The following is a 24,398-nucleotide window of genomic DNA, read 5'->3' as shown; positions in this document are numbered from 1 at the left end:
CGTGTCTGCGTTTTTCCAGAAAAAAAATGTATATCCTTATGACAAATTACAGATCCGGCCGTCTGAGATGCCGCTGTCTGCACAGCGAAGCAGAACGGCCAAAACACTCTTTATACACATCGCCATTTCTATCCACTGCAGAACCATAGACAGTATTCATGTTAAATAATCACACATAGGGACATTTTCATGCCAGGAGACCTTTAAGGTTTTAATAAAATGTAGTTCACGCACGTTTTACAATGGACAAATACAACCAATCAAATATAGAGTATGCTATATTTTGGCCTCATGAACATTGATGGGAAAACGGCTAGTCTAACCAATTAGTTTCCATCGTTACAATGCCCGACATTACTGACATTAACATGTGGTGCCTTACTGTAATTAAGCTGTTTTCTTTACTGTGGTCTGCTGCAAGCGGACTTGCGAGACAACCGCATAAGTGATGATGATTGAAGGCTGAGTTAAACTTCGCGGTTAAGGTCAACCGGAGGCAGTGGTGGGCGGGTCTTTACACAAACACACGCGTACAGGAGAGACACTGCAATGGCGACTTCAGACACGACTTTGCCCTTGTTGAACGTTAAATGTACATTATGCCCGGAACTAAGTCTTTATCCACGTCGACAGCCACACAAACCCACGTGCAGCCAACGAAGGAGGAGACGGAGCCACACCCTCCACATAGTTCATGTATTTGAACATACTTCCATGGTAATTAGTTACTAATTAGAAGTAGGTTATTACTATAACTAATTACTATTTGAGAGTAATGTGCCCAACAAGGGATTGGAATAAGATGTTTTATTAGCTGTATTTATTTTAATACAGATGTTTTATTAGCTGTATTTATTTTAATACAGATGTTTTATTAGCTGTATTTATTGTAATACAGATGTTTTATTAGCTTTATTTGAATACAGATGTTTTATTAGCTGTATTTATTTTAATACAGATGTTTTATTAGCTGTAATGTGATTTGAGTCATAAATTAAAATAAAATTATTTATTACATACTTCCGTGGTAATTAGTTACTAATTAGAAGTAGGTCGTAACTGTAACTAATTACTTTTTGAGAGTAATGTGCCTAACAAGGGATGGGAATCAGATGTTTTATTAGCTGCATTTATTATAATACACATGTTTTATTAGCTGTATTTATTATAATACACATGTTTTATTAGCTGTATTTATTATAATACAGATATTTATGTCTCAGAAAACAGAAAACATAGTTTGGAGAAAACAGAGCTTGGAGGAGTGGCAAGCACATGGAAATCTTTAAAGGTAATGCCTTTAAGGTGTTTATACCTTAAATACTTTAACATATTGCTGGTGTTACCATCTTTACAGCCGAAACTGCTTTGCAATGGCGTGACATCATTTTGGGCCACACAAAAAAGTCCGGCTGAATCGTGATTACCACATTTTACTCATTTGGTTAACTCCCTGCCACTGTACGCACGTTTTTACACTCGCCTGACTATCCCCTGAATTAAATGCATGTGGTAACTGTGTGATTTCTGCATGTGTATCCTGCAGCAGCATATTGGCTCAAGGCTCGACAGTGCCCAAGCAGGCTGATGGGAGCTCTCCATTCTCATTTGCATAATTGATTATAACGATATTCCAAGGATGTTGAAGAGTGCAGCCGTCAGCTTTTGTTTCCTGTGGCTGCTTTATCGTAATCTCATTTTGCATGAAGGACCTTAAATTAAGCACATTAATGTCTAATTAGGCACAACATGGGATGTGTTATGTCGTTTTACTGTTCTCATGAGACGTTGTGACAAATTATCTCTTTTTTTAAACATTTGAATTAATTTATTGTGTTGTTGAAGATGCCATGTGGAGGAACATAATAAATTTGCATGTTTCACAGCGGGTCTTATTAAAATCCTCTTTTTTTAAATCGCTCTGGGGATATGACATATGTGACTTTTCCTGTCACCCATATGGGTTCCGCATCTTCTCCTGCTTTGCCGTGGTCTGGGTAGTAGTGGGATTGGATCCATTCAGCAAAGCTCAAGAGCCCCAGCTACCAAAAGCACTGTGGTGTCTGACCCTTGACCCTCATTGCTCTTTAACCTGTGGTATAAAGAGAATTCCATGTCATGCCCGCTTGCCTGACTCAGAACCACGCAGCAAAACAGGGCCGTTCATGGAGACGAGAGCAGATCTGGTAGCACTGACGGGAAAAGGCCTGGTTACCCACAGCTCCGTAAACACTGACAGACACAATACTTCCTGACCAATGTCATTGTCCAAAATGCTAAAAAAGGAAAATTATTCCACTGTGGTATAAGGAGCTGTGTAATGCTCCGATTTGGTTATAGAAATAATCCACAATGACGTTAACAAGCTGGACAATATGAAATTAATGCTAAACAACCTCCTTTGAATTCCACACATACTTCTTAAATACATACAAAAAAATTTTTTTTGGTTACATCCAGTTGTTCTGCATCCAGCATTGCTGGTCGTTTGCCATGCTTGCCCACACTGTAAAAACTTTTTAAAAATGTAATATGCTAACATTTTAGCATTGATCTGCTGTATCCTGTTTTTTTACATTACTTCAATGCTAAACAGATTACATTTTTTAAAAACCAAAAAGGTAACCAAAATTATTGTTTATTGTTCAGTGCAGGCTACACCTTCCAATGGAGATGTGTGATCCCCCTTCATGCCTGAGACTTTGGGTTAAATGAATAGACATATAATAAATAAATGGCTGTGTGGTGACAGTCAGCCTCCCTTTACTCAGCTTCTCCTCTAACCATTCTGCCATCTTTAAAGCCTCTTCTTCATATCTGGCTTGAGTTGGCTTCACCGCCCCCCGGTGGTACTGACTTCAGCATCCTTGTGTGCAAAAATGGAGAACAGAAGGTCCTGTCCATATCTGTAAATGTATTTAATGTTCATTTAATGGTTTCAGAAGTGCAGCATTTGTGTGTGTGTGTGTGTGTGTGTGTGTGTGTGTGTGTGTGTGTGTGTGTGTGTGTGTAACAGTGATGAACACTCCTGTGTGGGTGAGTGGGTGCATTCGCAGTGCTCTCGTATAGGGACGATGATTGATCTCTGCTCTCGTGTTGGGTTTTAAGAACTCATGTGTTGAAGACGTAAATCGATCGGCTCGGCCTTGTTTGCGTTTGCCCTGCCTCTGGTGTTTTGAATATGAATGTCATGAAGATGTCAACTTCTTTTCTTCACTCATCGTTCCCCCCATTTTTTGGCTCTCTTTATCTCCCCGGCGCACCAGCTCAGTGATCAGAGGGTCTCTCAGATTGGAAGACTGGGGCAGATTGACAGCAAAACACAGCAGCTCAGTGCCACTCAAGGTGATGAGCACACAGTGACCAGCTTCAGCCTTGCAGTGAAAATGATCTGTGGTGAATTATTATTATGAGACACAACTCGTTTCATTAATTGTCACAATTACCCCATTTTATGGTGCTTATAGATACACATTTCATCGCTGACGTTCTGCTGAACGGTGTTGCTTAGGAACGGCCACATTTACATTCACAATTACGGAATTTGTCAGGCGCCCTTGTCCAGAGTGCCGCTGTACTGTGAGACGTCAGCGTTTGTGTGTGCGTTTGGCCTTGTGCCTACGACAAACGGCTCGTGGCGTAGCACTTGTGTATTATTGTTTAATTATGGAGTCTTTGTCAGTGAAGTGCGATGCCAAATAGCGATTTCTGGCATCGCTTCAAAATGAGCGAGCTGCGTCTGAAAATGCCGATTAGAGCATTAATTATTTTTCTCCACGTCTACTTGTAACGCCAACTGTGGTAAAACTTGCCTTTTTATGAAAGACTTAAAATGAAATTTTCATGAGACCTTTATTTTCATCGTGCTGGAACTGAAAGCCTGTTTACTCGCCTTCTACTAATAACTGGCGAAACAAACGTCACCATTTACCATTCCGAGCCCTCAGCACTTGTCCCCTGTCACCACCTTCTCAGTATTTCCGCATGACAGCTGCTGGGGAGGAACGTCTACGCTGCGGTCGGGACAGAGTTCTCGTTTTTATTTTTATTTTCTTTAACGTTTATTAGCTCTTTTGCACCATCAACTGAATTTTAGGCGGGACGCACCTTTGGTGGGCCGTTAAACCTCGGAGTGAAGCCGAAGCTGAAGTTGCCTGTGAAGATTCTGCCCACTCAGATCCTCCTCCAGGTCGGTAGGCGCTGCTGTCCCCACGTCACATTATCAGGCGGTGCCACCGCGATGTTTCGCAGCGCTTGACATGGAAACTCCTGATTAATGGCGGGAGAAGTCACGGGGTGCAGCGGAGGTTGCGAGAATAAAGAAATACCTTTTCTCTTTACTTACTCATGGCCTTTTTCATACGGAAGTGCGTCTCAAGGACGCGGATACCATCAAGTCAGGGATTAAGTCGCACTTTCCCCATGAATAATCCCCTGGCAAATCTTATGTGGGATAAAATGTCTTGGGCAATGGAAACAGCCGAGTGTGCGCAGGATTATTATTTTCTCTCATTTCTCCTCGCTGAAATATGTCTCTGCGAGCACTTTTGTAAAATAACGCGTCTGGAATGACTGACGCGGAAAAATCGAACGTCTGGCTTTCAGAAAGGCGGCAATGTGGCGTTGTGAGACTGAAGTCCGGACATTCGTCACGAGAGCGGAGCGGGCGGACGCAGCGGTGACAGGGTTTTGTGGCGCTGCTGTGTTGTTAATGACGATGCCGCTGCCCCCGGGCAGAGAGGAGACGTCACCCTGCGTTCTCTGCGATCTGTTACCCTGTTCTCCAACTCCGTCCCTCTGTTCTTTAAATATAGAATCCGCTCGGAAATTATGCACATCCTGTCGTTCTGTCCTCAGAGAGACAGAGATCTGTTGTTCTCGGTGAGTAATTGCGTAACATTTACTGTAGGCTACCAAGGTAGCATATTTGTTAGATTTCTTCACATTTTCATTTTGGTTGAATTAGCTTTAATGTAATTTTTATGTCTCTGAACAAACTTTAACCATAGTGGGGTTAAACTATTTCCCTATGACATGGGGGACATGGGGAAAAAAATAGATGAATAAAACAATTCTGACTCATAAATAAAGTGGTGAACTTTTGGGGTACGTTAAGGTTATTTTACTAGAGCTGCAATTCTAGCTTCAGTTCTCTAAAATGTTTCGAACTCCTATAAAGAAAGCTGACTAATTAAACATAGTTCGAAGTAGTTACACATTTATAATATGTTTATTAGCATAGGTCCAAACAAAGATGTTAACAGTTGTGTGTGTGAGGAACTCTGGAGTGTGTTGCATTCTCATCAAGTTCTATGATCTCTCTACGGGGTGACATTTAGACGCGTAAACACAATTTTAATTCGCTGCAGCCATGGGGCTGCAAGGGCCCCACGGACAGAGACTCCATTCTGAAGATTGACCCGGAGACCTGCTGCCCAAATGACCAGATGAGTCACTACCTCTCAGAATCCCGACTGCCGCGGTTCAGGAACAATCCCACTGTTCATGGCAGCTGAGGAGATGCAGGCAGGCAGGCCCTCCATGGGAGAGGAGGCGAAGAACAGGCCTGCTGCGGACTGACCCCCCCCCCCGATTCCAGAGGTCTGACCTCTTAGACCTGGTGAAAGTCCGTCTCTGTCCCCAGCTTCTTCTTAGTGGGCTTTAACAGAGCCATCGACCCTACAGACCTGTTCAACGGAGCACCGTACATTAAAAAAATCCAATGAACTCTGGGAGGGGCAAATGCAGGTTTCAATACGTTTAATATTTTAATCCAAATAAGATCTTCAAACTGTGAACCTCAGCCAACAGAAAAAAAACAACAAAATGGAGCCCAGGAGCGCTCCAGCCAGACTTCATCATTAAAGACGTGCGAGGAAGAGAGATTACAGGACTTCCCTCCAGCTCCTCTGCTGCCTGAAAGGTGAACCTGTGGTCAGCAGACGGGTTTTACTCAGATTTCCAATGTCTTTAGAGAGACAGCGATGATTTTCAAAATCACTAAATCCCAATTTACAGCCAAACGAGACAAAAATACTAGCTGGTGATTTGTCCTAATTTTCACCTTGTTGCTGAGCTCCCTGAGGCCTCATGGCGTTATTATAGGCCAAATTGTCGCAAAATTTTATTCTGTGAGGGAGAAGACGTCTGACTCTGCATCTCAGGAAGGCCGCTGGGATGTCTTACATTTATTTTTTATTAATTGTGCTTCTAATTATTATGAGTCCTCAGTTGTAGTGTTGTCTTCGTCAACAATATTATTCCGAAATATCTTCAGCAACAAACCTTTTTGACGTGATGAAGACAAGATGAGATGTAAAGTGATGGTAACTATAAAGAAATATATCATATAAATTTCTTGATGAATAAATACATTACTAAATATGGTTTACAAGATAAACACTATACTAGAACTATACTAGATAAAATGTTATTTCCTCCTGTTATTTAATGCTATTATTATATCACGGTTTCTGTTTCCTGTATCTATCTCCCATCCGGTCACGCACATGATGTAACTTCCACAATATGCAAATGTGGCGTTAATTGGATATTTGGACTTTACAATGAAGTGGAAAAGAAAACCGAATGTGTGGTTGAAAATGTGGAACAAATCAGAGCGTCTTCCTTGTCTGGAATGGATGTTGAGTATTCCTGAGTCTATAAGGTAAAAATAATATAATAATAAGATGACCTTGTTTTAATTACTAAAAGAAAATGTCGTTTTTGTCTGTTCTAATAGGTGCTTGTACTATACTGACTGGGTTAAACTGAATTGCATTTCTTAAAGAAAGAGATCAAATTTTCATAGACTAAAACAGGCTTCCAAAAACGACTATACTCAGTTATTAATTTCCTGACATTCTGATTGGCCCAGAGGGATCCTGGGACACATCTCTATAAATATCACCGCACCATGTTAGGTTGTTTATGCTTGCACTGTTACATTAATTGGCTTCCTGGGAATAAAAAATTGCTAAATCTAAAGTAAACTGTGTTGCAGCCGTAGTAATGTCCCATGGCACACAGTCCCATAATGTAACATGTTGCTGTACTCCATTGTTCCATAATTATAAAGCATCTATACTTGAACATAATAAACACTTTACATTACACAGTTAGCAGGAAATATCAGCCTTTTTCCATCATCTTTCTTTCGGAAGCGCGGGAGCGGCTGCACTAAGTGATGTAACACATAATTATCAGAGCATGCTTCTTCTGCTCCTGCTGGGCCGTGTCCTCTGGAAGTCTCTAGCTGCTGAGAGGGCAAGAAAGGGGGAGGCTTGGATGAAAGCAGGACGCATCGTTTTTGTTATGGCTGGGATTACACATGCTGGGATTGGGATTAAGTGGGAAAGAAAGTTCGGATTTATCTTTCTGTTGAGCCAAAACAGTGTTACGCATTTTTAACTGTAAACTGCAGCGCGCAGGCGTTGCATTATATTCCTTCATCCACCCAGAAGATGTTTGGTTGAGTTGAGTTCTGGCTGAAGGTCCAATCGTATTATTTGCCATTATTTTTCAGCCATGCGCACATCCTGTGATCAGTCACTTTATCTCGCTCCGCAGTGGCAAAGCACTTATCACATTTCTTTATTATGTGCACACAATCAATAACCGATTGTGTAAAAGCAGAGGTAGTAACCCCCATGGAACGGTACGAGGCTGTAAACAAAGCGACCGTATGTGATAGAGATATATGGAAAGTAAGAAAGAAAGACAGAACGCGGGAATAAACAGGGGATTATGGGTATTTCTGTCAGCCCATGCTCCCGGCTCTCAGTCACACGGTCTCACCAGCCCAAGCACTTTCACAGGGCTCTGGGCCAAAGAGCTCGACTAAACAAAACAAAGTTTTTTGGGAGCTAAGCGGCTAGTAATCCGGCTTGCGACTCCCCCAATGACCTGTGACCTGAATTCCATGTTGGGGGGATGTTGAGCGGATTTGTGAGGGTGGCGGTGGCCATTTTTCGAGGATCTGCACTTCCAGTGGATATGGGACGAGTGGAGTGGCAAGCGGTGACAAACTCCTTTCATACTCTCCCATAAACATACTTACTAACATACATACTTGTCACAGGGGGAATTCGATGACGTACTTGCAGACATACTTTCGGCGTAGGGATAAGCCGTCGTACCGGTAGAGGACGCTGGGCGAGCGGGGCAGGAGGACCGGGGGCGCCTGGCCGGCGAGGAATGAGGAAGTAATGGACACGCTGCAACGCAGCGGGGAGTCAGTTCGGGATCTTTGGGAAGGACCGGGGCAGAGGAGAACCGGAAGACGGCGGGTTTCAGGATGGTTCGGGATCTTTGGGAGGACGGGAGTAGGTCTTGGGCGGCGGGAAGGTAGGGGAGCATGGAATCCCGTCTTAACCGAGGGGTCAGGTAGGTTCAAGGTCAGGGGCAGGAAGAGGTTGTAGTCAGGAAGTTCCGGTCGGGGTTCCTTTCGTGGTTTCCAGGGGATCAGGCAATTCTCGAAGTCGTGGGCAGGCGAAGGTCGTATTACGGGAATCTCAATTATCGTAGGTCGTGGGTGAGAGAGCTAGCGTCTCTGGCGAGTAAACTCATACAACTCATTTAACTCATACAACTCATTTAACTCATACAAAGAGCGGGTGTGTCTCCTTGGTGTTACCTCCCTTTTATACTTGCCACCGCCCGCTTCCATTTCCTCTTCCGGGTTGCCATCTCCCAGGCTGGTGAGGTGCCCTCTAGCGGGCTGGAGGCGCGTTGGCCATGACAGAGCCCCCCCTCTTAGGCCCGGCGCCTGACGGGCCCGGTAGATCAGGGTGTGGGTCGGAGAGCCGTTGCGACGCTGCGGAGATGGAGGCGGAGACTGGGGAGGTTGCAGAGGGGATGGGTGAGCCTGGCGGAGGTGGGAGACACGGAGGACTGGGCCGATGCGGCGAGGCACTCGGAAGGGTCCACGTTTTTGGGGACATGGCTTGGGTTGAGGGGTGTGGCCGAGTCATCCCATAGCGACATTCTGGGGACAAGAATGATTCGCTGCTGTGGCATGTCGAGGGTTGTGGCGGACGCATTGGCGTCCCCACTGTTTAATGGTGCCTGTGGTCCAGTCAATGTGGGGTTCGTGGGCGGTCAGCCAGGGGTAACCCAGCACGATGGGGTCATGGGGAGTCGTGGTCAGATAAAAGGTCAGGGTTTCGATATGGTTGGGTTCAAGGCAGATTAGTAGGGGTTTGGTTTGGAACAGGACACGACCCGAGCCCAACGGGCTTCCATCCAGCCCCCTGACTGCACGTGGTGGGTTACACCGGGTGACCGGGAGCTGGAGTTGGGTGGCCAGGTCGATATCAATTAGATTCATGGCTGCCCCAGAATCCACCAGAGCTTGTCCCTCATAACGGCCCGGTTTTGGTGTCCTCCAGCAGATGGTGATGGGAAACAAGCAGCGGGGGGTAGAGCAGGGGGAGGCTTTGGTGCTCGCCAGGGGGCTCTGCGCCTCGGGTGAGCAGGGGAGACGAGCTCGGCCAAGCTGCATGGGTTCGTCGACGTCCAGGGGGGGCGGAGTCGTCGGAGCGTCCGGCCAGCGTGCTCTGGGGGCACTAGGGAAAGGGGCGTGGTTACGCCGTTCTCGGCCGCGCTCGGCGAGACGTCGATCGATGGACGTGGCCAGCGTGATTATGCTGTCAAGCGTGGTTCCCCAATCGCGATTCACCATCTCGTCTTTCACCGCCTCGCGGAGGCCTTGGTAGAACGCGACGGGGAGCGCGGCGTCCGTCCACTCACTGTCGCTCGCCAGGGTTCGGAATTCAATCGCGTAGTCACTTACGCTCCGATTTCCCTGGCGCAGCGACATGAGCCGCAGCGACGCAGCGCGCCGCCCGGTTTCGCCCTGGAACACAGTCTGGAGGCGGTCCAGGAAGGCGGGGACAGAGAGGCAGACCGGGTCACGTCGTTCTACCAGCGGCGTTACCCATTCCAGCGCGCGTCCCGTCAACCGGGTAATTATATACGCGACCGCCGTCTCGTCATCGGGAAGGTGTGCGGCTTGGAGCCGAAGTATCAGACGGCACTGGGTTATAAAACCGCGACATTTCTTGGGGTTACCGTCGTAAAGTGGTGGCGGTGCGAGGCCCGCCAGTGCAGACGTAAGTGGGAGTGGCGGGGGAGCCGCGGCCGCGGATACTGAATGACCGGGTCCACCAGGTTGAGACTGCAGCGCTTGGATCTGCGCCGACAGATCAGCGAGTGTGGAGCTAACCTGAATAAGCGCGCGCTGCTGCTGCAGTTGCATGTCGCGTTGGTCCTGGATCGTGGCTTGCTGCAGCTGCAGGGACGTGATCAGCTGGTCCAGTGTCTCCTGCATGGACCCTATGTCCGCTACGTCAGGAAATGGCCCGCTCTTACTGTCACAGGGGGAATTCGATGACGTACTTGCAGACATACTTTCGGCGTGGGGATAAGCCGTCGTACCGGTAGAGGACGCTGGGCGAGCGGGGCAGGAGGACCGGGGGCGCCTGGCCGGCGAGGAATGAGGAAGCAATGGACGCGCTGCAACGCAGCGGGGAGTCAGTTCGGGATCTTTGGGAAGAACCGGGGCAGAGGAGAACCGGAAGACGGCGGGTTTCAGGATGGTTCGGGATCTTTGGGAGGACGGGAGTAGGTCTTGGGCGGCAGGAAGGTAGGGGAGCATGGAATCCCGTCTTAACCGAGGGGTCAGGTAGGTTCAAGGCGCGTTGGCCATGACAATACTAAACAACTTGTGTGTTGCCTATAATTATTTTATGACAAATTTATTTTACAAATATTGCAATTGTGATTTCATTAGAAAATTTTCACTATACTAAGTGTGATAAAACTGTAGCATAACCGTACAATGAAATATGAGTGCACTGTAGCTAGCACACCATGAGTTGAGAACGAGCGTGACTGGTGGTTCCATGCATGCACAACAGTTAGGTTTAGGGTTTTGCACACCACTTGGTAGCCTAGTGTGCACACCGTGGTGAAAGTTGGTATTTGTTTAGTTTTGACTGCCGTGCACCGTGACGCATTTTCATGCATTCTCAAGCGATGAAGCTTTCCCATTGGTTTAGTCTGTCCCATCAAGACACGTGCACAAAGTGGGAATGGAGGAAAATATAATCTTATCAGTCTCTGAGTGTCCTGAGATATACAACACAACATTATCATCTTACCAGCAGTTTGGAAAACCGCATGTATTTTTTGCGCTGTGTCCTGAGGCAAGTGTGTTGCGTTCACTGTTCTTTGAGAGGAAACTCAAACCTTGAGGCAGCGGTCACGGGTCTGCCGCTTTATAATGTCCCAATGAGGACGAGGACCTGTGCGATGTAAAGTGAGTGAAGTGATTGTCATTGTGATACACAGCACAGCACATGGTGACACAATAAAATGTGTCCTCTGCTTGTAACCATCACCCTTAGTGAGCAGTGGGCAGCCATGACATGCGCCCGGGGAACAGTGTGAGGGGACGGTGCTAGGGATTCGGCTGCATCCATGTAGTGGTCAGGTTATTCTGTCACAGTTCCGGCGCTGGCGAAGATGTGAAGGATACATTCGCACGACTTTTCAAAAAGAGGGATAGATTACAATAATGCGGTTCCGGAGTACCCCACAAGGCCCAACCATGATTGTGCCACATTCCGCGTTCAATCTGAAAACAACTTAGAGGACAGAACTGATAGAAGTTCGGATGGACAGAGCGCCCATGCTCTGCCAATTCAGCTACATTTGCCCAGTCCCATTCTCCCCACTGTGCCATCGCTGCCGCTGACTCTGTTCTGGGGGTCACCAACACTCCCGTCTCTGGGGCAGTGGTGGCCTAGTGGGGAAGAGGACCGTTATTGGAAGGTTGCCGGTTCAATCCCCAAACAGGTGCCATTTATCACATATTTGCGGAAAATTGCACAGTGTCTTACTAGACATATGTAGACCTTGGGTGGGGTTTATGAAGGATCCACACAGAAAATATGCAATTTTTTTTAATCACACAAATAACCCCAAAAATCTGGAAATTCATAAGGAACATATGGGTAAGGCTGGGGCTTAACTTTATACTGAGGTGCTAGACCTTTTTAGATTTTAATCACAATGCAAGATCCATATTTTTCTTTGTCAATGAGATTAACCCTTCACTGCAAGTTTTTGATATCCCCATGTTAATAAACATCTTGGAAAAAAACCCTGTCCTCAACCCATAAACAGCATGGACGATATTTAGAATAAGCAGCATTACAGGAATTTGGTCTTGTATCTCCTACCAGATGGTACATAGCAAACCAGATGGTTACTGGGGTGTTTAGGGTCCCTGTCTAGGCTCCCACTCAACAGAGGTGTTCACTGACTCTGACTACAGCAGCAAGTCAGCAAGTTCTTCTATACACAGATTGTATGTCTGACAGATTTCACAATGTTGATCCAGTCAATATAAGTGGGAAAATAATTGGATGGATTCTAGTCGAGATTTAGTCAATAAACTAAACTGGAAGAGTCTGTTTGCACAAAAAAGGCAGAATGCCAGGCAGTGGGCACTGAACAACAAATTGTGTAATTTAGGATCAATGAAATGGAATTCAACATATGTTGTGCACACAGAAATGTTTCATAGGTGGAACTCATAACACGCAACACACAAACCGTCATCAGAGACGATAAGTCTGAGAGTCCTGTGTAGGTTGCGACCTCTAGTGGCAGGGACTGGGATGTAACATCCTATATTGAGGTTTCTTTTGATTTTGCAGATATATGTATTTAAAAATTTGACTATTGCAGACATCTTTACTGCAGTATATCAAGTTTCACTCGGGTTGCAGCATTTACTGTATTGTCATAAGGGATGGTAGTAGCCTAGTGGGTAACACACTTCCCTATGAACCAGAAGATCCAGGTTCAAATCCCACTTACTACCATTGTGTCCCCGAGCAAGACATTTAACCCTAAGTTGCTCCAGGGGGACTGTCCCCTGTAACTACTGATTGTAAGTCGCTCTGGATAAGGGCGTCTGATAAATGCTGTAAATGTAAATGTAAAGTCTGAATCATGATTCACTGTGAGGTTCCATCCTCTGTTTGCCAATTAGATAGACATCTGCAACCCTAGAATGAACTGTAAGATTGTTGAAGAGCTCTTCTATAACTGGAATAAGTAGAGCAACGAAATGAACTGGAAACACGTCTGTAGCCTTTAGGCAGGCACACGCGGCCAGCAGGACGCTGTAATGATGCTGCGGTTACACATGACTCACGCTTACGAAGCCCACCCCTGTACATCTCAGCACCCATCACGTCAGCTCAGAGCTCACGCAAGAACTCGACTGCATCCACACTGGGAAGATCTTTGTTCCTCGCTCATTACTCACCTTCGTTTCTAGATGAAAAGTGGCAGCTTCTTTGCTCGCCAGACTATTCATATTTAAGTGTGAACTACGTGACACACATTGTATAAAGTACTGTACCTGTGAGAGGCTGAACTCCGTGATGGGGAGAGGCGGAAGGTGGCGGCGGGTGAGTGCTTCTGAGGCTGTCAAATGCTATTGACACATCATCTGCTCTGTGTCGCTCACACACACAGACAGGAGAGAGGGTTTCAGGGATGTCATTCTGTTCCCATCAAAAGTAAGGCAGCAAACGTCAGACTACTCTAATTAATTTTGTGTGTGTATTCTGTAGTGTGTGTGTGTGTGTGTGTGTGTGTGTGTGAAGAGCTAGAAGAACAACCTGACACAACCCCTTAACGCTCCCATATTTTCCATCTGTTAAGCATGAAGGACTTGTTCGTTAGGTAGCCATGCGACCGCCTTTAGCTTTTATTCTAGTCACAAATCCCATAGTTCATGCATAAATGTCAAATATTCACAACCCAGTTCCAGTCATGTGCACTTTTGCTTAAGGCCAGACAGGCACCATGAGATATATATATTTTTTAATCATTAGGTTCTCAGCAAGTTGCAAATCCAATCTGAAAGGCCTCTCTCAATTTCTTTCCATCAGGTCGAATTATGTAGTACATTTGAGTGCTTAAAGACAAGGTAATGTCATAAAGGGCTGTCTGTGATTAATTCAAAGTGAAGTCTCTTAAAAACCAAATAAGATACAAACGGGACAAGGTTTGGAGACTAAGTGTGACGCCCTGCCACTTGTGCCACTATTTTGAGTCTTTAGTTAAGGATACACCACTATCCTTCTCTCATTTGAAAGACATTTTGGCATAAGAATGTAACCAATGATCAGGGATAGGTCAGCATTGACACTGTATTGGTAGTAGTTCCTTTATTAAAGACACAAAAATAGGTTCATAGCAAAAATAAATGGACTTATCAGTATGTTAGATTGTGCATACAATAAACAGCACTGTTTGTGCTATGTCCACATCATCATTCAGATCATCAGATAGTTTTTAATGACAAATCCCCTTACGTCTTACAATTAAAAGATTGCTCTTCTTGGCATTATAAGTTATATCAAACTCTGAGAGTTTGATCCTCTGAACTGTTGAAGGCCAGCACTGTATAGCCAGAAGATCACTAAATCATCAAGACACTTTTTAACCAATAAAATTGTCTGAAGAATTGACATTAAGTTACTCTTGTGTTAGTTTTCTGCTCAACTATCTCCCGCAATCACTGAGCCCACAGACTGCACACTAAAACAACAGCCCACCGAGTTCATCTCTGACCCTGTGTAGGCATGTGCTGTGTTCAGAAGAGTGAATAATGAAAGAGAATGTAATGAAATCATTACTTAAATGTATGCACAAATACAAAACATCTTAGGAGGTCATGTTTGTCAAAAACACACCGCTTGCCAGTTAAATGTAGGTGGGAAGAGAGGAAATGGACAGCTGTTTTATAGCTGGCTGTAACACTCCACGTCCTTCCGGTGTTTTCTCTGCCTAACACGTGTGATGGTGCCCTGGTCTGTTTTTTTTTTTTTTTTTTTTTTAGCTAAATCTGTTTTACAACCCCATGGACTTTGTGGAACGTTGGTGCTGGAGATTCTGTTTTCAGTGAAGGGGTCTGTGGTCGAGATTGGCGGACATTGGGTTGAGTCCTTGTCATGCAACAATTTCCATTACATTTACATTTACGGCATTTATCAGACGCCCTTGTCCAGAGCGACTTACAATCAGTAGTTACAGGGACAGTCTCCCTGGAGCAACTTAAGGTTAAGTGTCTCACTCAGGGACACAATGGTAGTAAGTGGGATTTGAACCTGGGTCTTCAGGGTCTTCTGGTTCACAGGCGAGTGTCTTACCCACAAGGATACTACCTCCCTCTTTTCCATGCCAGGCAGAGAAGAGGTTCATGGAGGAAGAGTACACCATCCCTACCTACCTGTGACTCTTTTCAAATTCTGCCGGCCAGGAGGCGAATGGGGAACGGGATCGTCCATGGCAACAGCAGCAAAGGGTGTTGAAATGTGTTGAACTTTGCGTGTTTTTGTGCGACCAATAGAATCAAAGCGGGAGAGTGTGGGAATGGAGGAAAAGCCGATCCTAACTGTCTCTGGGTATCCAGGGATCTACATCACGACATTACCGTGTCACCGGGCGTTTAGAAAAGCATGCATATTACAGTCTGTGTTCAGTCCGCACTCACCTGACGCCACGGACATCTGAACCAGCCGTTTTTTGTTTTTTTTGACGTTTGTGGCTTCAGGTGTTAACAGGTTTGATTCGTGACAGAATTAAATGTGTCCACTTGGTGAGCAGTGGGCAGCCATGAAAGACGGGGGGGGGGGGGCAATGTAAGGGGACCTCAGTGGCACTTTGGAGGCTCAGACCCTTCGCTTACGAGTCTGCTTCCTTACCCGCTATTTAACAGCTTTGCTGTTGAGCCTGGTCATTACAGGAGTCTCCAAGCACGGGAAGACAGAGACAGAGGGACGGGAGGAGAGGAGAGACATTGTCTCTTCCCTTGTTCTGGTGACATACAGGCACCCTGGCGGCTGGGTGGATGTCTGCAGCTCGCTGTGCTCTGTGTGCCCAGGTCCTGTCACGCAAAGTGCACCGAGCTGCGCGCCGAGTCGACGTGGGAACGAGATGAAGACGTTACAGAGTCTTCAAAGTCGACCGAGACACTCTTTGCAGACCGGGGTTTTGCTTAATTAATGCAGGCGAATGCTGAAAGCAGATGGCGTCGGATTTATTGGCGTCATTTATAAAGACATTAAACTCTTTCACACTGGCTCTAAGCTTTGCTTTTTGTCTTTTTTTAGTTTAAAAGCTCTCTTTAAATAACATAAAATGTTAAGTGTTTGTTTTTTTTGTACTGTGTGTATGTGTGTATGTAACTTTTTGCATTATAACAGTGCTGCAGGTTCTGATAGGTGGTTGGTCGGGAACCCTGACCTCCAGGAGGTCGTACGGTCGAAGTTGGACCCAGCATATGCTTTTGGGTAATGTCTGAAGTGAAGAGTGCCTCGTAATGCAGAGATGTACAAGGTTCTGTCGTTTTTGTCCACTGTGGAGCTCTGAGGAGTTCGTCCGCAGGTTAATCAGGGACTCTGGCCACTCACTGGCCGTCTCGGTGATGGATAACGGGTGCGAACGGGCTAAAGACTTGCATTCCGGATCTGGGCACGCCGGGGCTGCCAGCTCAGCAGAACGGACCACCTCCCGCCCCTCAGCCAGAGACCTCACCTCGCTCTCGCTCTTCCCAGTGGGGTCCTGAAGCCGCTGTGGGGATTGAAAAGCTGATGATGTCGCTTTTAACTCTGGCGGCTGCTGCTGGCGGGTGGATTTTATTTAATTTCTTTTTTTTTTTTTTTTTTTCCCCATTTGACTCCTTACTCTCACTCTCCGCTTTTCCCCCTGCTGTGACCTTTTGAAACAATCAGCAGTGGTAGATTGGAGTCAGGAGCCTTGGCCGCTGACCCTGCCTCTGGTTAACGGACCATTTATTTGGGCAGCAAACGTTTAGAGGAGACACACACACACACATGTAGTGCCAAGCAATTGGTTGGTGAACTGCTGGCCAGTGGGGGCTGAAACCCAACTGTGCGTCTTTACTCAATAAACTGCCATCATTAAGAATTCATTAGGACTTGCGTCTCAACAGCCAACAGCAAGCAGCAGCTAGCATTCAGCATCAGTTTTTACATACTCAGAAATGTAGAAAAAGTTGTAAAGACATAAAGTAACTATTTTATATAAACTAAATAGTAAATGGTTTGGATGCGCTATATCAGTGATATGCTAACAATTGATCAGTTTACTATCTATATGAATAAAATATACTAACCATTGAAATTAAAGAGTGCAAACTTACAAAATCATATAATTCGCTGTATATTTTTTCACATGCCAATTTATGGACTTATGGATTATTATCCATTTTATTTCCTGCCAGCAACACATTTAACCTTGTCAAATCAGAACAATGAAATCTCCGAAGGTCACAGTGGACCAATGAAACAATTTTGGCAAACTCGCTGTAGAGGTCGTCACATGTATGTGACTTTAAGGCACTCCCCATTTACCTCGAACACTGGACAGGCTGTGTTCCCAGTCAGAATGCGAAGAGAATAAAGAAGGCAAGGCCGGAGAAGGCCGGTTGTACCACCTTCACATCCATGTCTTTACCAGTGTAGGGTACACCAATCCTACAAGCTCATTTATGTACAATTAATTAAAAAAAATAGTACATGTGGCCTATATACAGGTGCAGGCCTACATACCAACGACTTGTTCCTCAAACCAGCCCAATCTGGCAACACTGTTCAGAATCTCCACATGACAAAACACAAGATTATAACATATGATAACAGAGACAAAAATTATAAGCGGCATGAGCTGACGTAGGGTTTCTCGTGTGAGCGTGACGGCTTGCTGAAATGTGGTATTTTGAAAGCGTGCATGGAGCACGTATTCCCTTTCCGCCTTCCCCCGTGAAATTGAACGGTGTGATCGCCCGAGTGCTGGCATGCAGCCCTTTTTTTATGGCTGAAAACGTACTTAATGTGAAGTTAGCAAACGTGCTGTATTTGCCAAGCCCTGTTTGCACTAGCGTGAGCACAGATAAGGCAGATGGGAGCGGTGCCCATAGTTTTTTACCGAATTAGGCCGTCCAATAATAGACACCTGCCTGTTCCTCATGGGCCAGGCGCAGCTGTCACAGAAACAGTCCAATTTTCAAACAAATCTAATTTTGCTGGTTAAATCTGGTGATACAAATCAAACAGGGCACTGGAGAAAGGTTCCATGTCGCAATTGTTCATTTATTCGTCCGAACGCGCTTCCACAGGGAATTGTTCCAGGATATATATAAAAAAAAAAAAAACCTGCCAGCTGTAGATGCCGAGAGGTGGAGCAACCGGCAGATACGAGTAGTCAGGTGGGTCCGGGCTCCTCTTATTACAGGACGGAGCGGGATCCTGTTCTTATGGGCCCGGGACCTCGGCTCAAGCCTGAGCAGGGAATGATTTAAGGAATTCGTGAATTTGAATAAAACCTGAAACCACGTTTTTGTACGTACGAGGTCACTTTTTTTCATGCACGCTTGTTGTGTGTAGCTGTCAGCTCGAGGGAAACGCATTCATCACTAATGGAGTGTGTTTTGCAGCCGTGGACGGAAATGGGCTGTGACGTCGGCGCCAGTTTATTCATGGTGGCCCACACGTAGAGGGATGGATATACAAAAGCTGCGTCAGGCAGGCGGGCGTTTGAAATTAAAGGGCCCTGACATCAATGCCAGGGAAATATGTTTGAGTCTGCAATACCATCCTGGGAAATTATCACCGAAATGAACTGCCTGAAAGCATTTATCCCCATTAGCTCAGATTACCGGCATCCCTGACAGGCGTGGATAAACAACAGGCAGCGGCAGATAAAGCATGAACGCATGGGCCCGCTGTTCACTTTGAAGGCTTATTTGTAACAGTCTGGGGGGGGGGATCAATACACTCCCCATTTTTATGCACGCATTGTTTTCCCAGATGAAATTGTGTCAATATGCGGATGCAAAAAGTCAATATGTACGTCTAATTATTATTTTTTTCCTGTAGGTTCTCAGTAAACATGTTCAGCTAAAGGCTAACTAGCAAGCTGATGCTTTGTGTGTGTGTTTCTCTCCCAGAACTTGAAGGATAGGCTTCATTTTCCTAACTCAGATGATCCCGAGTTCAGCACAGGAGTGAAAGTGGAAATTATTAAGCCCTGTGGAAAGGGTTTCATTGACCTAGAGCACCTCAATCTTGGGACAATAGTTGTACATTTTGTCCTTGATGAATAGCAATTGCCATCCTTTAATACTGGTCAAATTTCCAACACATTTTATTAATGTGTGCAATGTGTGTTTATTGCCGGCTCAGACCTTGTGTGGGCGCAGTTTGCATGGCTCCCCACCTGGGTTGGGCTCCAGTAGCCGCGACCCTGAGTAGGACTAGGGGGTTATGGAAACTGACTGGGTGAGTGATAGTTTCAGGTTTAATTATTCCCACTTTCCTTGCCCTAACAGGATTGGCTGAGTAAGTTTGGGTACCTCCCACCCCCTGACCCTGTGACAGGCCAGCTGCAGACCAAGGAGGCTCTGACCAAAGCCATCAAAGCCATGCAGCGATTTGGTGGCCTGGAGGAGACAGGGGTATTAGGTAAGTGAAATGGAATTGTCCTTTATATTCACATTGACCAGAAAAAGCATCCCTTTAGGTTTGGACGGAGCGAAATTGATACAAAGTGGTACCGACAAATGTTTTGAGCCATAATGTCATGCACATAAAATCCATGCAAAGAACTTCAGGTCACACTGTGTTAGCAAACATGACCAAAACAGATTGTGTAACTTAATTCTTGCAACGGGACATACTGCCCAAAAGGAACATAAAACCACAGTCTAGGGGTACAGAACATTGACAAAGGAAAAGGAAGAATGAACCCGTTAACGCAAAGCAATTTAACAAATATCGTATTAACAAAAACGTTTTTTTTAAATGACTGGCAGCAAGGCCCGGCACCAAAACTGGCATGTCCTTAATTAGAGGAACAGGAGGGATCATCACCAGGGCATGCTGTAGCACAACACACACAGCACAAAAACACACGGTATTTATGTGGAACCAACGCTGAGCGAGGTCCACCTCCTGACTGGAAGTTCTCCCCTGCAGAAGGTATTTTAAATTTAATTTAAGTCTCATATCTGTGTCTATTTTTCTATTCGTAGACCAGGCCACATTGGGGCTTATGAAGACCCCGCGATGTTCTCTGCCTGACATGTCTGAATCGGACGTTGCCGTGGGCCGGACGAGGCGGGCCCTGGCCCCCCAGAACAAGTGGAACAAGAGACACCTGTCCTGGAGGTATAATATGCATCTTACCTACTCCTAAAACCTACAACTGTAATAACTTTGTCTTTTAAGATTGACAGCTGTACTGAATATATAAACTGTCCATTTAACTGTCTCCTTCTGTGTGTGTGTGTGTGTGTGTGTGTGTGTGCACATCATTTAATTTATGTGTGTGTTTGTATATGTACAATGTGATGCGATCATTATGTATTTATTTACATACTTATTTTGTGCGTGTTGTTAGTCATGCACGTTTTTTTCTGTGCGATATTTATCTATTTTATGCGCATGCTTAGCTACACACGCGTGCATGTGTGTGTTTGTGTGTTTGTGTACGTGTGCTGGTTCTATAGGGGGAGACGTAGCTGTACAGCTGTTCACCTGCGTCCCAGTTAGATGAAAACACGTAGCATATGGCGTCTTGCGTCCATCTAGTGGAGCCGCACCATCAAGCGCGAAGGCCTCCTTCCGAAAGAAACGCGCGCTGGCTGTGTTGCCTGTGTTTTCAGATTTCGTATACACACTTGTTCCAGATGCGCATTTGTCAGCGTGTTTGACGCGTTCCTTTCACGTTCCTCCGACTTACATTTTGAAAGTGCTGTTGTCTTCCTTCCTTTCGCCGCTCTCCCTCCGTCACATCATTTTCACCGCTCCCCTCACCTTTTGTCCAGCGGCGGTCGGGACAGGAGCGGCGCCTGCCGGAACTGATTTGGTTTCTGCCAGCTCTGCCGTGTGCCTTTTTCTTGCCGGTTGGAAAACAATCCATCTCCTGCCGAGGTGGCCTGTGGTTCAGATGATAGCATTAGCAAAACATGGCGGCAACCACAAGGAAGCGCTGGCAGGAGCGTTACGCCACTTATAAACAGTTCTGTGAAATCATTTCTGTGGGCAGGCCGAGCATGACTGTCCCCCCCTCGGGCTGCTTAGTTCGGAAATTTTAAACCGATCCGCCGGCCGCGCCGCCCGCACTGCTTCACCAGCAGGATCTGTGGCTTCGGGACTCATTTGATGGAAACCCCGCCGAGTCGTCCTTCAGTAACGACTCCATTTCACCTCAAGGGTCCATGACGCAGACGTCCCAGCGGACCCCTCAGCGAGGCTTGGATCACTCAAGCCAGGTCGCGAGGAGTAGCAGGGGAGAGAAAGGAGAATCTCCGTGGGTTCCGGAGAAGCCGAACTTTAAAACAAGGCCTGTAATGGTGGCCAAATTTGCCCTGGTATTAGGGTTGGTGGTAGCCTAGTGGGTAACACACCTGTGAACCAGAAGACCCCAGCTCAAATCCCACTTACTACCATTGTGTCCCTGAGCAGGACACTTGACCCTGAGTGTCTCCAGGGGGACTGTCCCCTGTAACTATTATATCTAGTCGCTCTAGATAAATGCTGTAAAAATAAATGTATTAAAAGGCAGTTTGTGTGTGTGTGCACGCAATAAACTATTAATCTTGCTAATTAGGCTTAATAGAGCTAATTAAAAGGCGGATTTCCTCGAGAAATAGCTTGCGCAGCAGACTGCGCTGCATTTTTGGGGGGATAGTGGGTTACACTGCATGCATGCTTTTGAGTACAAATACGTTAAACATTTAGTTGATTAGTTCACATGCCTTAATAAGTTTCATAACTGTGTTTATTTTGCTTAATGTGCAGCGGAAGCAGTTCTGCTCGGGTCGTTTCAGATAACGTATCAGCGCACTCAGAGTATTGACTCGGCGTAATGGGTCAGAGCTCGCCTTAATAATGTGCGTGGCACTGACTGGTGGCAGTAATATTGCATGCGACAGAGGCAATGATCGATCATTGGGCCAGCAGAGAGCAGGGATTGGGGTTGAGCTCAGTAACACTGCCATTAATTGAGTGATTAAGATCGAGTCATTAAGTGATTGCACAGGTGTAAATCGGGCCAGACCTTCTTCGTTGTGTAGCTGTAATTTTCTGCTGCGCACCATGAAATGTTATAGACGCTCATTTAGTAAATAATGAGTAAATATAGCACTGTGTTTTGGGATTTTTTTTTTTTTTTTGACACACCTTCAATCTCAAGGTGTGAAACACTGTAATTAAAGACTAGGCCTGTCAATCTTTTACAGATCACACGTTTAGCGATGAATTTAACAAGAGTGCTCAAATTTATGCAACTTTCCTGAACACCTTTAATGCAGTTCTCCTGAAAGCCTTGACCAATCAGCCAGGTTCTGTCATGACTGAAGAGTTGCTCTTGTGCCTGTTCATGAAGAGTTTAGTAAAGAAATAAAAAATACAAAGGAACCATAGAACAGCACAGGGTCCAAAAACAAACTTCGGGAAAAGCTTCAGGCGTGTCTGAAAACTGTTAAGTAAATTAACGTGTAAGGACATTGACTTAAGATTAGTGAATGGGACATGAGAAAGCATGGGAGCTTAAATAGGGAAGTATATCCAAATAGATACATACTCAAGGAAGGTCATTAGGCAGACAAGACAAGCACATTTGGGGACAGAGATGGCATAGCAGGTAAGGAAGTGCACTCGTCACCAAAATCAAATGCCACTGAGGTCTCCTTGAGCAAGGTACCGTCCCCACACACTGCTCCCCGGGCTGCCCACTGTGCTGTGCTTGCTGTGAATCACAATGACAAAAAGAAAAATGTCACTTTTACATGGCGCCACCTGGAATGCTTAATCTATGCTTTTGACTCTAATGAGAGGTGCCTGGACAGAAATATAGAACTTTTTTCTCCTAAACTGACAGATCTACAATCCCAAAAGTGAAATAGTGAAAGTGATTGCGAAACACGGCACAGCACACGGTGACACAACAAAATGTGTCCTCTGCTTTTAACCATCACCCTTAGTGAGCAGTGGGCAGCCGTGACAGGCACCCGGGGGCAGTGTGTGTGGGCGGTGCTTCGCTTAGTGGCACCTCAGTGGACGCCTGGCGGTTCGGGATTCAAACCGGCAACCTTCTGATTACGAGTCCGCTTACCTACTAGGCCACCACTGCCCTAAAAAGAACAACATTGACTCAATTTAACCCGTTCTTTTGTATTTTCTTTGACAATATTGTTACATAATTTCATAATTGTGACTCATAATTATGTTTCTCAACTTTGCTCTGACATATAATTCTTGAAATAGTAGTTCTCTTCAGATTAGTGATGTATTTGATATCATCTCATTTTAACAAATTAAGCTGGCAAAGACTGTAGAAATTGCAACATAATTGTGACAGATCTAATGTCACTCTAACGAAACCAGGAACTTTTCATGATTTCATCAGAATGAAGTAACAACATTTTGTCTTCTGTTCACATGCAAATATCTGATGCACAGAAGATGTAACAAACAAAACCATGCAGGTCACCAAACAACACTGAAATACTTTTATTTCAGGCACACAAGAGTTTTCAACAGCTCTCCTGTCCTTTTATTCTCCACTTGAATCCCCATGATTCAAGCTGTGATGTTGCTGTATCACTCAAATCATTTTGTCACAGTAAACGGAGGCAAACAGTAGTCTGCAGGACAAAATGCCCATCATTACGGGGGAAGTGAACCAAGTAAAGCATACAGTCCTGCTACTGGTTCAGACCCAAGTGCTCAGTCCAGCATTTTCTTTGGTTTAAATAGAACCAGGCACATGCAATACAATTTCATTCATGTTTTTAATATAATTCATTTCTCTCTCTCTAGTAGCCCTTAATGGAGTCACCTGACAGCTGGACACTTAGCCCTCCTCAGGGGGTCAGTCATTAAAATACGGATTGCTTGTCATCAGAAAGCTGTTCTTTGATCCGTCTGGCTGGGGTTTGGCCTCTTCCTCTCTGGAACATCCTGATGCTCACAGGCTAAGAAAGAAGGACTAAGTCCCAGTCGTCCCAGTCCAAGTGTGTTTACCAATAGATAACCACGGTCACAGGCTCAATTTGTGTGATTGAAAAGTGCAAAGGGTTTAGTGTTTAAAAAAAGTTTAATGTTAAATAGGATGGGCCATATCTTTGGGCCCAGTATGTTTAGCTCAACGGGGCACACATCCTTTTCCCACAAATGTGTGTGATTGTGTGTGTGTACTGTGGTCTCTGTTAATTTGCTATCTGGTCTAGTGAATTGTGGGAGGTTGTCCCTGCTGCGAGAATCAGATGAAAAGGGAAGTAAATG

General features: G+C 45.5%; 1 protein-coding gene across 2 annotated transcripts in view; it reads left to right on the top strand.

Annotated features, from left to right (window-relative positions):
• The window catches only part of mmp17a (matrix metallopeptidase 17a), a 62,929-nt gene that overhangs the window by 15,276 nt on the left and 23,255 nt on the right, over positions 1 to 24,398 (top strand). For both annotated transcript variants that reach the window (XM_028974655.1, XM_028974656.1), the window contains exons 3-4: positions 19,439 to 19,571; positions 20,141 to 20,276. In XM_028974655.1, the coding sequence (XP_028830488.1) occupies positions 19,439 to 19,571; positions 20,141 to 20,276 (269 nt within the window). The remainder of the gene's footprint in view (positions 1 to 19,438; positions 19,572 to 20,140; positions 20,277 to 24,398) is intronic.

This window comes from Denticeps clupeoides, chromosome 3 (assembly GCF_900700375.1).
Source record: "Denticeps clupeoides chromosome 3, fDenClu1.1, whole genome shotgun sequence".
In the NCBI taxonomy this organism is placed as follows: domain Eukaryota; kingdom Metazoa; phylum Chordata; class Actinopteri; order Clupeiformes; family Denticipitidae; genus Denticeps; species Denticeps clupeoides.
The sequence above is the reverse complement of the archived record's forward strand: the minus strand, read 5'-3'. Positions and strand labels throughout refer to the sequence as shown.